We start from the raw sequence: 14,835 nt of genomic DNA on the forward strand, positions 1-14,835 counted from the left end.
TCACAGTGCATTCAACAATAAAGGCAGCACCATGCTTCTTCTATAGCTCTTATTTCACACCCTGATATATAGTACTGTGAGATTCCTGATGTGGTCATGCATGTGGCCTCAAACTCAAAATTAAAGGAGACTAAGACAAACTCAATTTTGATCTATTGATCTTTTTTTTATATTTAATGTAAATGAGCCTAAAAATCTCTGACCATGCTCATCAAACAATTAAATCATGAGCAAAAATTTTACACTGGTAATTCAGGCAGCAGTGGATCAGTATAGAGTCCAGGTGTTAATATATGGCTCTTTTAATGGTTGCTTGTAGGTCTTAATGCAGTGCGTCATGCTGAATCATAGTAAAAGGCCACCATGCTCCCGACTGGCAGAGTAAAAGACTGAGATTTTGGTAATGCTTTAGATATTAAGAGTAATGACAGATTACGTCGAGAATAAGCATGCAGAATTACATGCATTCATTTAACTAGTGCTTTAACCTGCTGAAAGGCTCCATGATGGTTAAGGACCTTGAAGCACGCAATGCACCCTCCAGCAGTCCGGGTCTGGGCTGCATGAGAGAGCCGCATTGTTATTTTTGCTTTTCCACGTCACTATCCAGCAGGGAATATTATCATTATTATGATGCCAGACCTGCTCTGCAATTGTGTGGAAATTGGTCAGAAAATTACCTTTCGGTCTCCGACTGCAACGTCAGCCCACGAGTGTAGCTTTGAGGCTGCAGTGTTTTTGACTAGGTGGCCCTGCAAGGTGTATGTCATATTCTCCTCCCAGCTCTTCTCACGTACTGAGTAGTTTCCTAAAAAACAGGTGCTTTTAGTTTGTAACCTCACACAGTCTGTTTTCCCTGCAAAATGAGGGTGCATGTGAGCATGTGTGTACATGATAATGGGTTGTAGTCACTGTTGCTTTTTATCAGCTAGAAAATGAGTGGTTAAATAGCTAAAGAACTAGGAGCTCAGATAGACTCTTTCACACGCTGTGGGTTTGAAAGCTCAAAAACATGCTTGGCTCGACGTTTTCTGAACACCACAAAGAACAACACAAGCCTCATTGAGTTGTGATTGTCATCAGCAGGTTAATCATTTCCTTGCTAGCATACTATCCTGCTCGTCAGATTACTTCCCCAGTCAATAACAATCAATAGTTGATCCAGAATCCAGAATCCAGTTAGCCAGGGTTAAACAGAAGCTTCATCTCCAGCTTTAGTGATTTACTGCGACCCAGACGAAGTGAGGGAGATGAGGTAAGACTGAAGATGGAGAATGTTACCATTCTTAGTGCACTGACCTCGGGATGGGAAAGCGGCATTAATCTTTCTCAGAAACACACGAACTCTGAAAAATCCTCCCGAATATCAAGTTCATTAAGTGCTTATCCGCTGCTGACCAGACCATATGAAATGGATCATGATTAAAGTGAGTTGAAATATCAAGAGCTCAGAGAGTTCAAAGAGACCAACTGAAGAGGACTTTCGTTTTCAGATTGCACTGATGTTTGTGTGTTTTTAGGACCAAAATGGCCCGACTTTGTACGAAATCCAGGGGAAAGTGAAGGGAAATGCTGTTTCACGAAAGCTGTGTTTTTGAAACTGAAAGGATAAAACATTTCTTTTTGCTGATTTAATTAGAAGTTAGGATTGGGCTTAGTGTAAAGCTTAGACATCTGAATTTTATTTATAAATGAAGTGAATAAATAACAGACTTTTTGGTGGGGGAAAATGCCTCAAGCTCCTCCTCTTTTCAGTCTAACCGCCTATTAATTTCTATCTACATTCTGTCAATGGTGGACGAAGTAAACCATGTACTAGTCTTAAAGTAAACACCCAAGGTAAGAAGTCCTACCTTTTGTAAAAGGACAAAAATATTTTCTTTCAAATGTACTTTTCAAAAGTTTCAAAAGTAAAAGTACCATGGTTTATCACAGCTCTAAAGTCCTCCTAGCATTATTTGTAACAAGCCTGACTAGCCTGACTCTGATGTCTATTAAAATTATTACAAGGACAAAACACTAAATGCAAGCAATTTCCATTAGATAGAACCAAATAGCTATGAAATAACTTTATGTGACTAATCAAAATTTCGGTTTAAGATTGCTTTGCAACTTTGTTACAAGTTTTAGTTTAATAAAAACTTGCTTTCTTTACTATAGTGCATCTTTAGGTCTCTGTTTATAAACATAATCTCCAGCCTGTGTTGCTAATGCAGTTTTGGTTTATGGCGTTTTACCAAAAGCCTGCTTAGCCATTCATCCAGTGTTTGAGGTAATGTTGGATTCATTTTAACAGCATAAACAAAGAAACCGTTTGCTGCAAGCTACTGTAATTTTATTAATTAAACAAAATGACCAGAACGAAAATGGCTTTCCTCTACATTTCTTTAGATTGGATGGGGAGTTTTTGTTTTGTAAGGCAGAAAAGGAACTTAAAAATGTATTACTTCAAAATAAATTGCTTAGGCCATGGTGTTGTGGCAAGTTAGAGTCAGAAGTTACTTTTATTATTTATGTAGGCATAGGCAAATAGGCAAAATGTTACGCCGTTGCACTGACATTGAACTGTATGCTTGCATGGGGTAACTATATCCAACAGGTCAAAACATGTCCAAAACAAAATGCAGCAGTATCCTGTTTGCTGCGCTTGCTTCACACTTCGTTCGCTACATTTTCATGCACATATCAGCCAAAAGCAACTACAGATTATGCAGAATTTAGTGGAGTAAGTGGAGTTAGATTTAGTTTGACTTTGAGATGTAGTGGAGTGAAGTTGCCCAAATTGGAAATCAGTAAAGTAACAATGCATGAAAAACTACCTTTTGAGTTGTACAGCAGTAGCGTAGATCACAGCTTGTTTCCTTCGAATGACTCTTTCATGAAGATTATGTCTGTGCGAGTAACGCTGCCCAGTGGAAAGGTGCATATATGACAGGCATATTTTGATTTGCCAGTTTTATCAGCATCCAAAAAGGTCCCAAAAAGTCCAAAAGGTCCAAAATTTTTTTGGTCTTTCAAATCTAACCTTGACCTCCACACTTCCCCTGAACTGCCAACATTCTGCACTGTAGAAACCACACACTGAAAGTTCTTGGGTATCTACTTGTAGCCTTCCCCTGTCTTATGGGCATCGGTTACATTTTTCTTTTTAGGAGCCTGTGGTTGCTGAGTGTGAAGAGAATTTACATTTACATTTAAGGCATTTAGCAGACGCTCTTATCCAGAGCGACTTACAAAAGTGCTTTGCTATTTACCCAAGAAAAACCTCAGCTAGTTTGAATAGACTAAAAAATCAAAGATACCTCTAAATTTAGACTAAATTTGGAATTTGTAAAACCTGGAAATTTGTTTTACTTGACCATTTTGAATTACAATTGGTGACGTGCCTCAGGCCTGAATCGCTAATCAAGGCCTGAGAGTTGTCACAAAAAAAGGTGTCAAAATGTTTGCACAGGCCAAATGTATGATTTTTCTTGGAAGTTCCTGGAAAGATCTTTAATTGGTGTAAGACCATTGTGCAAATGTTCTGGATTAAAAAACCGAGCCCATGTTGAAGTGATTCTGAACCCCATTACCAACGCTGTGTACAACTCCACATAAAACAAGTGTGTGTTTGTGTTCTCTCTTTCAGAGTGACTGAGCTGATGGGCTACAGTCCTGAAGATCTCCTGGGTCGCTCGGTGTATGAGTTCTACCACGCACTCGACTCAGAAAGTGTCACCAAAAGCCACCAGAACCGTAAGCTTCTCCTCTATTTCCACATCAGTGCATTAGTGCCGGCCAGACCAGTACAAAAGCGACATGCTGACTGAGAGCTTCTCTCTCTCTCTCTCTCTCTCTCTCTCTCTCTATCTATCTCTCTATCTCTCTATCTCTCTCTCTCTCTTTTTCTCTCTCTCTCTCTCTTTCTCTCTTCCTCTCTTTTTCTTTCTAACTCGCTCACGCAGGCCCACACCAACACAAACTGTGGGCAAAAACAAAAATTCCACCAGCATGAGAAGTCACATGACACTTTCACAAAACAAACACTGTACTCATGCGTGTGTGCGAGAGAGAGAGAGAGAGAGAGAGAGAGAGAGAGAGAGAGGGGGATCGTTGGAGGAGGGGTCAGAGGTAAAAGAAGACAGTACACAATGTGATTAGAAAGCAGGGGTTGGCGGCTGGCGTCTGAGAAAGCACTGCTCAGCTCAGGTGCTGCCAGCCGTGTTCCCAAGGTTTACGGTTTCAGCCTCGCCAAACAGAACAAGACCAACAATACTCATCACTGGGTGGGTGGAGCGTCACACGCTGACACACATTTATAGCAGCGCTGCTGCTCAGATGCCCTCTGTGCAGGGCTGCACTTATCTCTGTAATTGATAGGCATGTAAAAATGCATCAGTATGATTCATGATTGCATCCATCAGAAGATGATTCAGCTGTGTTAATTGTTTAGAATTAGAATGGATTCAGATTTTGCACCAAGAAGGGCTAATCATTCTAAATTTGACTAATTTTAAATGTAAAACTTCCAAATGTCTGGATTCTGTATGTGTAGTGCATTTCGTCAGTGAATATGGCAGAATAATACCTAAAAGAAAACTGGGGAATTATGTCAAAATGACTAAATAATACTGAGAACAACAGAATATTATGTCAAAAAAACTGAATATGACTAAATAATATTTAAAATAACTGAAAAAGGTCGGAATGTGACTAAGTAACGCTTAAAAAGGAAATCAAAAACAACTAAATGTGAGTGTCACAAAACAATGACTGTGCTGAATGTGAAATAATTGTGAAATGAATGTGAAACTATGACTGAATAAAGCTTTAAAATGTCCGGGAATCATGTCAAAATAACTGAATTTGACTAAATAATACTAAATGTAACTGAAAATCAAGCAAAATAAACCTTAATCACACAATGTACATTGAGTTTGCATGTAAATGAAATATGTTGAATGTATTTTTCCTTCTTCCCTTTTCCTTCTTTTAGCATTCCCGAACCACTTCAAGCGTGTTATAATTAAGTACACCCAAAACACATTTCTTTCACCATGGTGAATGTGTTATTTCATGGTGTTTGTGAGATAAAAGATTTACACTCTTTAAAATGTTTCTCTTTTATAACCTAATTCATCAACTAATATGACCACTATATCTTTTTCGGTTCTTCTTCCTCTGCTGCTGCCTCATTTATTAGAGACCGGGACTGACAGTGATCACTGTTTGGGTTTTAGTGCACAGCGCCTCTCACAGTGCGCTCATAATTCCTGTTGAACTCTGTAGATCAGCTGAATGTGTACAAAATTACACTGTAAGCCTCTTGTCTCTCGACAATGGACAGTAGAAATTTAGCTAAGCCATAGAAAACGTAGCGTGTCAAACTCTCTGGACTCTCTGGCGACAAACAGCAGCGCAGTTCAAACCGAAAACCAACAGCACGTGTACAGCCACTCGTCATGTAGCAGTTGGGAATTTATACTGTGTAGCTTTAAAATTTCTGTAATGGCCCACTGGTTGTAAAAGAGAGAATGGGGTCTATATCATTCTCACTCTGAGCTGAGCTATGTATCTTTGGTGAAGCGGGTGTGAAAACGCTTCACCAAAATGCAATATAACCCATATTAAAAAGTCATATTAAAAACCTGTCTAGTAATGCTTGTACTTGAGGGGTGGCTCAAAGTGCGAATTAGGTCAGACGCAATAAAAAGTGCCTGCTCTTATATAAGGCTGTGATAGGTCATGTCTACCGCTTCGAATACACGGCTGATTCCACTGTTGGATACTGAGGCTGGGATGAGGGAATTGTCCAAATTCATTTAAAGATATTAAAGATATATTTTCACTAATATTTACTAAATTTAGTAGTTCCACCCTAGGACCAGGGATGTATTTTTAGTCACAGCCAAAGATCTACCTATCCAACAAATGATTTCTTCTTTTATGGAAGCTAGATCACCCCCAGTACTGTGAGAATGGCTACAGGCATCATACGAATACAGTTACATACATGCAGGCCATGACCGGGTCCGGTTCAAGCTTCTTTCATTTGTTCTTAAGGCCCTTATAGGAACCTAAACATTAACATAGCAGCCTAATTTCACTTGCATTTCACTACAGACAAATGCATGCACATACATACTGTATACCCGTTCCGCTGCACACATTGTCTCCCTGCTCCTCTCATAACACACAAACGCATGCAGCCAATGACCTCTTTTCTCCTTTGCTTTTACAATGACCCTGAATCCCGCTCCATTGTGCCTTGCTTATGTTACCCACACCACAAAGCCACGTTAAGCCCATGCCACAATGCGGCAGGCTTTAAGGCGGCACTGCGCACCCGTCTGCCTAAAACAAACAACCCCACGACTTTCTCTGCTTTCAGCTCCTCCCTTTTCCATAACTCTCTCCTTCTACTTCTCACTCTTCTTTCGCTTCCTGTCCTATTGCCAGACACTCATACTCATCTCTCGGTTTCTTCTCTATTTACCTCTTTTCCAATAACCTGCCTTAATCAGTGAACTACAGTGCTGCAGAAGTGTAGTGCAAAGACCAGAGGTTCAGAGTTCAAGAACATTACTCTATAGATTGGGTTTCTCCAACCCTGTCCTGGAGTAACTCCTAGCCTAAACATATTTGTGTTGTCCTCTTCTGACTCGCACCTGTGCTCATAAAGGCCTTGTTACTCAGCTGATTAGTTACACCAGGTGTGTTGATAGTAGGGAAAGCACTGAAAAGTGCAGGGTTGAGAACTATTGCTGTATAATTTTTCAATGGTCATTTTTACGAATGAGATCCTCGACCATGGCCAAATTCAAACAAATCAAAAGCCTGACTAACAGATGTAATCCCAGGAATTAATGAATTTGTTTGCAAATTTCGTAATTTATATTGTCATTGGCTGATTACACTCTTACAAGTACGAGTCCTACCTCAAAAACCAGAGGTAGCAACATTAATTAATGTAGAATAGAAAAGTAATTAGAGAAGTTCTGTGGATGGAGAAAGTACAGACGTGACCTTCTCTGGATTAAATGAAGTAGAGGATTTATTTAATTCAAGTACAGAAAAGACAATTCTCTGTATGAAGTAAAGTAGAAAAACAACTGGGGAACTGCTCTGGGCAGAGTAAAATAGAAAAACATTTACTACTAATAATAACTATTTTGGATAGAGTAAAGTAGAGAAATGATTAGAGAACTTCTCTGTATGGAGTAAAGTAGAGAAATGATTAGAGAACTTCTCTGGATGGAGTAAGTAGAGAAATGATTAGAGAACCTATCTGGATGGAGTAAAGTAGAGAAATTATTAGAGAACCTATCTGGATGGAGTTAAGAAGAGAAATGATTAGATAACCTCTCTGGATGGAGTAAAGTAGAGAAATGATTAGAGAACCTATCTGGATGGAGTAAAGTAGAGAAATGATTAGAGAACTTCTCTGGATGGAGTAAAGTAGAGAAATGATTAGAGAACTTATCTGGATGGAGTAAAGTAGAAAGGATTAGGAAACGTGTAGATGAAGTAAAGATGATAAGTGAATTTCTCTGTACAGAGTAAAGTAGAGAAATGATTAGAGGACTTCTCTGGATGGAGTAAAGTAGAGAAATGATTAGAGAACTTCTCTGGATGGAGTAAAATAGAGAAATGATTAGATAACCTCTCTGGATGGAGTAAAGTAGAGAAAGGATTAGATAACTTATCTGGATGAAGTAAAGTACATATGCAGGATGGAGTAAAGTAGAAAGTATTAGGAATCGTGTAGATGAAGTAAAGATAATAAATGAATAGTGAATTTCTCTGTACAGAATAAAGTAGAGAAGTGCTAAGGGAACTTCTCTGGATGGAGTAAAGTAAAGAAGCAATCAGAGAACGTCTGTGGAGTAAACTCGAGTATTTTTATGAAGCTTAATTACCTGATGATTATTTACTGTGCCATATTTATAATTATTTGCATGGTTTATTTGGGCACCTTCTTGCTTCCTGACTGAAAAATGTTGAAACGAGGGAAAGTCATTACAGCTCCTCTGTGTCTTCCCATCAACACCCTCTCGCTTTAATTTGTTGATCTCAGTTTATCCAAACATGCGGAGGGGAAACTCAATATCTGGTGAGGTTTACAGACTCTGACTTGTCCGCTCAGTGTGCGCTGAGGCCAGCAGGCCCTGGGGACAGACAAATTGCATTTCGCATGCGTGTATGAGTTATGAACGTGATTCAAAAGAACCTTATTGGATTGGCTCTATTAGGGGCGACTGCAGCGGGCATTAGGATGTCTTGAATCCCATTACGGGTGACTTGTGACAGGCGAGATAAGAGCATCGAGTTGACCAGGGCTGGCGCACCCTCGCCTCAGCCAGGTGTCCCAGATTGCCCTCTAATCAGATGCTGGAGGTGGAGTGGCTTCTATCCGCGGTGACGTTAACGTGCAATTAGGGCCCTTTCATTGTGTGCTGAGGAGAGGAAGAAAGACCAGCAAAGCAAGTGTTGATCTGAATCGGATTTGTTGAAAAGGAAGGAGCGAGGGTTCGTCTCGTCTCTATGCGTGTGTGTGTGTGTATGTGTCCTACACTATATGTATCCTTATGAACAAACAGCTTGTTTAGTGGCCCCTTCAGCTGTAGACCATGAACTGTGCCCATGAATCAATGCCACTAGCTCATCTAGCACAAGCTTATCATGCTTATCGGAGAGCAGACAGACAAACACACACACTCAGCAACGTATCGTAGGTCGTGTCGCAGCCACCCAGCTCAAGGCTGCAGGCTCCTCAGAGAAAGGGGCCTCTATGCAACTAGCTTTCCGGCTGTGTGGACACAGACGGACGAGTGGCTGGGCCAACGTGACTGGGCTGCAGAGAAGCACATGCGCCGGTCTGGGTTAATCCTGCCCGGAGTGAACCCTGCGACCCCGGGCCCACCACTTTCCCACGCCAGACTTGGACCAGGTTCAGGCCTGAAGAGCCACAGAGACAGCCTGTCAAAACTTCTATCAGCCGCTTCATACTGATCTGTGGCTCTGCGGCTGTCTCGCTCCCAGCCCTACTTTCCTGTCTGTCTTTCCTTCTTTCTGTACATCGGTCTGCCTGAGTGCAAGTCAGCTTTGCTCCGTTTCCACCTCAGCAGTCTGGGCGACCACAGTGTGTGTGCGAGCAGCTATACATGCTGATATGAGAGTTATTAGAGAGTGTTTGACAGGGGGCTTTGGGCTTTATCGACTGGGAATTACAACACTACGACAGCTATTGAGAATGTGTCTTCCCAACTCATTTGTCTTATTTTTGTGCTCTTTGTCTGCAGTATGCACTAAAGGACAGGCCGTGAGTGGTCAGTACCGGATGCTGGCCAAGCATGGGGGCTATGTGTGGGTGGAGACACAGGGCACCGTCATCTACAACAGCCGCAACTCACAGCCACAGTGCATTGTGTGTGTCAATTATGTCCTGAGGTGAGTGGAAGGCAAATATCTACTTAGTGGAAGTCAACCCAGTGTATCCCCTCAAACCGCTACCGTATTACCGTATTAGAAATCTTTGAAACATTCAGTTACTGCTATGAACCCATAGTGTGAGTTATGGAGCTATGAGTAATAAAGTGTGGATCATGTACATGGACCTTAGAATGTGATCATCCTTCTTTTGATAGTGACATTGAGGAGAAGTCCAATATATTCTCCATAAACCAGACCGAGTCTTGTTTCAAGACTCACCACATGAGCAGCTTCTTCAGCCAGGCTGGACCCCCCATGGCCAGCGACACGGGTGGAGCTCTCTTCACCAAACTCAAAGAGGAGCCTGAGGATCTAACGCACCTGGCACCCACACCTGGCGACACCATCATTGCCCTCGACTTCGGTAAGACCTGGAGAAGCTTGTCCATTTTTTTTTTTTTTTATGTCCAGCTTATCTGAGAATGCATCCTGATATACACCACTGTCCACTTGTTTTACTCAATATACAATATAGAGTTTAAAGATACATATATATATATATATATATATATATATATATATATATATATATATATATTTTAAATGTTGTATTCAATATTTTATCTTTTTGAGAAGTCGAATTAGGGGTGGGCAGTATGACAATTTTGATTGTATTGTGATGTTTTAGCGTGGAACACAGTACGTTTTCCACAGTACTTTATTTTTTTATAACTTTATTATTATATTATTTTATTCATATATATATATATATATATATATATATATTTATATATATATATATATATATATTATATATATATATATATATATATATATATATATATATATATATATATATATATATATATATTGCTGACCTAAAAAAAAATAAAAGAAAGTGTTATCATTTATTTTTTGTTTTTTTTACCTAATAGTTTCGAATAGTTTCTAACCTGATAAGTAGCCCAAACAGTGCTCCTACACTTTTGAATAGTAGTTTATTGAATATTTAATACTATCTTGTCCTGGTATGATTGTCTTTTTCTGCTGTGTGACTTTTAGTGCCACATTGCAGAAGCACTAATGCCTCCTACATTGCAGCTCGTGCTCCTTATGAAGACTACCCAGTGTGTAGTAAATTGTCTGCCACTCACTCAGTCGATGAGAGCCAAAAGCCGAGTTTCACCAGAGACAGGCCCAACATGGCCGCCACCTTCTCTGTGCCTCAGGCTCCACCGCCCAGCAGTGCCACTCCCAGCCTGAGCAGCTGCTCAACGGTAAACAGCCTTTAAATGCTCTCTTTTATTATCTGGATTATTGACAGTATTAATCTCGATTTGAACCCTTTTCATTTCACTATTCTTGGTGTTTGTGTTCTATAGCCCAGCAGCCCAGGAGATTACTACAGCTCAGTGGATAATGACCTGAAGGTGGAGCTGACTGAGAAACTGTTTGCTCTGGACACACAGGAGACAAAGAACCCTTGCAGCCAAGAGGTAGATACATCTAAACCACAAACCGATGATTAGACTTTGAAATGATTTGTGTTTTTATACCCGTGTTGACAACACGTGACATCATTTCCTCCTCTGGTAAATTCATTTTTGTTCAAAAAATGTTTTGACAGTTGTACTTTGTAGTGGCAGTTAGTGTTTGATCTCTTACAAGGAGTGTAGAAGATACCAGAGAAACATACATGCAAATACAGTGTTTTAGGCATTTAAAAGCATTTAAAGCTAAAACCCCTGAGAATTAAGCCCTTAGAAGTGTGTAGAGGCATGAAGATCATTTGTCTGTACTATTTCAAGTCCTCCTGAAATCAAAATGAAATGTTTTCGCATGATAATTCATGTCCTTGGTGATGCTAAGGACTGTTACTTAGGTTCATTTGCAGTGATCCTTCTTTCCCTGCAGTCATTCTTAAGTCAAAATTCTCTTTTATCAAAGTCAAATCTCTAAATGGCCTCTAACCTTTGGTGTACCACCAGCAAGGAAATTTTATATTTACCATTAATGTCAAAGCATGTTTCCGTCCACATCCTCCTACAAGTGTTTCCCCTCCTCCTACAGGTGTAGTCAAGTAATACTCAGTGGTTAACTGCAGACTAACAGCCAGGTCTGAATCCATACTTGTTTCAGAACTCCAATGGTATACCGTTCCAATCAAATCCCCATGGATAAAATCATGTCCTCCATCATCCTGATTATTTCCTACCTACAAATGTGCTGTTTTCCTCAGAAATATGTAATGCTATGGAGGAAAAATTGATTGTGAATGTACATTCACCATAAATATATCATAATTACATATTTAATAGTTAATCACATTTAGATTTAAGCAGATTCAAGGTGGTCAGTCTTAAAAACGGAATATATATATGTACTCTTCATGTTAAATACAGTAATCTTTTTTATCTCTTTTTTCTAATTAAGGAAACATTGTACCTATTTCTGAACCTCTCCTGTGCTTTTCAGACTGATCTGAGTGACCTGGATCTGGAGACTCTTGCCCCTTACATCCCGATGGATGGCGAAGACTTCCAGCTGAATCCCATTTGCCCAGAGGATGCCCCAGCTGAGGTTGCTGGCCTGGGGGTCGTTCAGCAGAGTTTTAGCAACATCGCTAACCTTTTCCAGCCCCTAAAGCCTTGTGCGCCAGGCCATTTCCAGCCTAGCCTGTGCTCTGCTGGGGAGAAGCAACGGCCGAATGGTGGCTCTGTGGACCCCTGGCCAGCCATAGTGTATGGCGGCCCCATACAGATTCCTCCCTACCACGACCCGGCCTGTACCCCTCTTTCCTCTATGGGAGGCCGTCAGAATCTACAATGGCCGCCTGACCCTCCGTTAAATTATCAGAAGGCTGGCATAATAGACTCTGTGGCTGCAAACCGTTCCTGCCGAGCCATGCCGGTGAATCGGATGCCCCTTCACAAACAGAGGTGAACCTGAGCTCTTTATGACGAAGCTGAACGTGTTTCTCTTGGCAGTGTGTTGGCAGTGGTGCTATCTTTGCAGACAGTCAACGTAACGAGTGTGTTGTTTGGCAGGTCTGTGGAGAAATTTGGGCCTGGCGAGGCGTACAGAGACATGAGCCCAGCCCGGCTCGCGATAGCAAACAGCATGAAGCGCTCATTCTCACAGATGACCATGGTGAGTGAATTTGGATGCCTTGAAACTTTAAATGTCCTTTTTAAATGGACTGTATACTAACACCCTGTTACCTAGTTCTGTCCTTTGAGTGCCATGTGATTTACACTTTACAAAGAGAGGGTTCAACAAGAGTCGTTTAGTAAAGACAATGGTTAGATACAGACCAAGGATAACTCATGAGGACCCATTTGAATACAAAATACAGTTTTGGATATTTATGAACAAAAAAGATCCTATTACACCTTTTCTAACATCCCACATTTGCTCCCTATTCAAGTCAGAATTCTGTGTGAGGTTTGTAGTGCGTTTGAAAGGCAACAATTAGTCTGGCATCTATTTACATATGAGACCTGATTAAGCTTTATATGTTTTAGAACATGCTGAGATCTTCCAGTCAGTTCCTTCCAAGGATACCCATTTAGGGAAAACGCAAAAGGGCTAATAATAGGGCTGTGTATTGGCCAGAACGCGGCCATATATACAGGGGCTCCGGTTAAATATATTTTCATACTATTAACGAGGCGATATATATAGTCTTTTTTAAAAATGAGTTTTTAGGAAGCCTGTCAGTATAAATTACACACAGCAATATGCTTTAAAATGTTGTAAAAAATGTTGACTTTTATGTCATTTTCAGTCCTGACCTCGAAGGTACTTGGCAATGGGTAGTGTTGAGTTTTGCGTATCTAGGTATATATACTGACTTTTGTATTTAGTAGTATACAGTTTTGTAGAAGAACTTCTGCTAAATGCCTTAAATGTATGTGTACATGTAATTAGAACACATGGGATCTAAAAAACAGAGCTATCTAGTGATCTGGATTTAACCCCAACACAAAGTAAACCACTGTCTTTACATGTAAACTACTAATTAAAGATGGATGCTGTGTTTTTGAGAATCGATATAGTAATGCAAAACAAAATATTGAGATACTTCGATGTAGCAATATGTTTGTACACTCCTAGTTAGTAGGCTCTCTTAACCCCAACAGTTTGAAAACTTCCATTTGAGATCAGATCTGAATCTACCCTAATGTAATGTACATCGCAGCTCAGACATTTTCTAACTGTTTATTTTGGTTTTAATCTGTATTTTATTTTGTATTTTAATGATGTCTGTAGATTCTCTTCTTTATTTATTTGTTGTCTTTTATCTGTGTTTATAGTTTGCAACTGATTGGCTTTAAATATGTTATTGCATATAGCATATATAAGTTCAGATTACTTACATTGTTTACCTACATTTTAAGGCAGCTTGGAAAATAAACTTCTGTTCAAACACCATTTATTGTACAGCTACAGTTTTAGATAACTTTTATGTGGCACTAGTGGTGCATTACATTTGTATGTCATGATACTGTGACATGTTATGTCTTGTGAAAAAGTCTTATGATATTTTGCACATATTGCTATATTCACGTATATTTTTTATTGCCCTCCCAAAGGCACATTTTATACTTCTCCTGGTATAGGGAAAAGACGTGGACTACCTGGGGTGTGTCCCCAAAGACTGTATTGGGAAATATCATTTTAACTGACCCTGTAAGTCATCATGGATTATTTGTGTATTTTGCAGGGGGAGGCGTCTGCTACTAAGCCACCCGAGATGATATGGAAGAGGATGAGGAACGAGAGCTTTGCTGCCCTGGACAGGAAATCTCACAGCACCAGTGCCTTATCAGGTAATGAGATTGTCATGTGAGGATGAGATCATCACAAACACACCAAGCCCAGCAGGACAGGCAGGATTAATACATAAACCAAATAGATCCTCCCACACTTGTTCTCACAAATGCATAACTTACATAATAGTTCTGTAGTGTTTATATGAGTCATTCATAGTTATTACAGTGCAATAAGCCTAAGCGTAAGAGTTTAAGGGACTCTAATTAGGACTACATCTCCTTAATTCACATTGTTGAAAAAACGCATTGTCTTCTCTATGCAGATAAAGGCATGGTCCATCCAGGCGGCTTGGACCACCAGCACAGAAAATCCCAGTATCCAAGTAATCAGACAGGACTGGCAGAAAAGCTCTACCCAGAACAATGCTGCAACTACAGAGAATACAACATGCTACCCAGCACAAAAACAGAAGGTTAGCTTATGCTGTTGAGCTCTGATTTTAGTAGCATAGAGCTGTTTTAGGAACAAAGGTACGGATTGGGCCGTTTTCATGAGCTGACTGTGTATAATTACTGTTTTCCTGCAGGGTCACTTCAATTATAGATAAGTGGAGGGCTCAGATGCGTGTACGGTAAATAATGGTTT

General features: G+C 40.1%; 1 protein-coding gene across 1 annotated transcript in view; it reads left to right on the plus strand.

The window, feature by feature from the left end:
• The window catches only part of epas1b (endothelial PAS domain protein 1b), a 54,773-nt gene that overhangs the window by 35,274 nt on the left and 4,664 nt on the right, over positions 1-14,835 (plus strand). Inside the window, exons 7-15 of the mRNA XM_072677722.1 lie at positions 3,632-3,738; positions 9,285-9,432; positions 9,630-9,838; positions 10,516-10,691; positions 10,797-10,910; positions 11,890-12,353; positions 12,462-12,564; positions 14,141-14,246; positions 14,513-14,662. Coding sequence (XP_072533823.1) covers positions 3,632-3,738; positions 9,285-9,432; positions 9,630-9,838; positions 10,516-10,691; positions 10,797-10,910; positions 11,890-12,353; positions 12,462-12,564; positions 14,141-14,246; positions 14,513-14,662 — 1,577 coding nt within the window. The remainder of the gene's footprint in view (positions 1-3,631; positions 3,739-9,284; positions 9,433-9,629; positions 9,839-10,515; positions 10,692-10,796; positions 10,911-11,889; positions 12,354-12,461; positions 12,565-14,140; positions 14,247-14,512; positions 14,663-14,835) is intronic.

This window comes from Salminus brasiliensis, chromosome 4 (assembly GCF_030463535.1).
Source record: "Salminus brasiliensis chromosome 4, fSalBra1.hap2, whole genome shotgun sequence".
In the NCBI taxonomy this organism is placed as follows: Eukaryota; Metazoa; Chordata; class Actinopteri; order Characiformes; family Bryconidae; genus Salminus; species Salminus brasiliensis.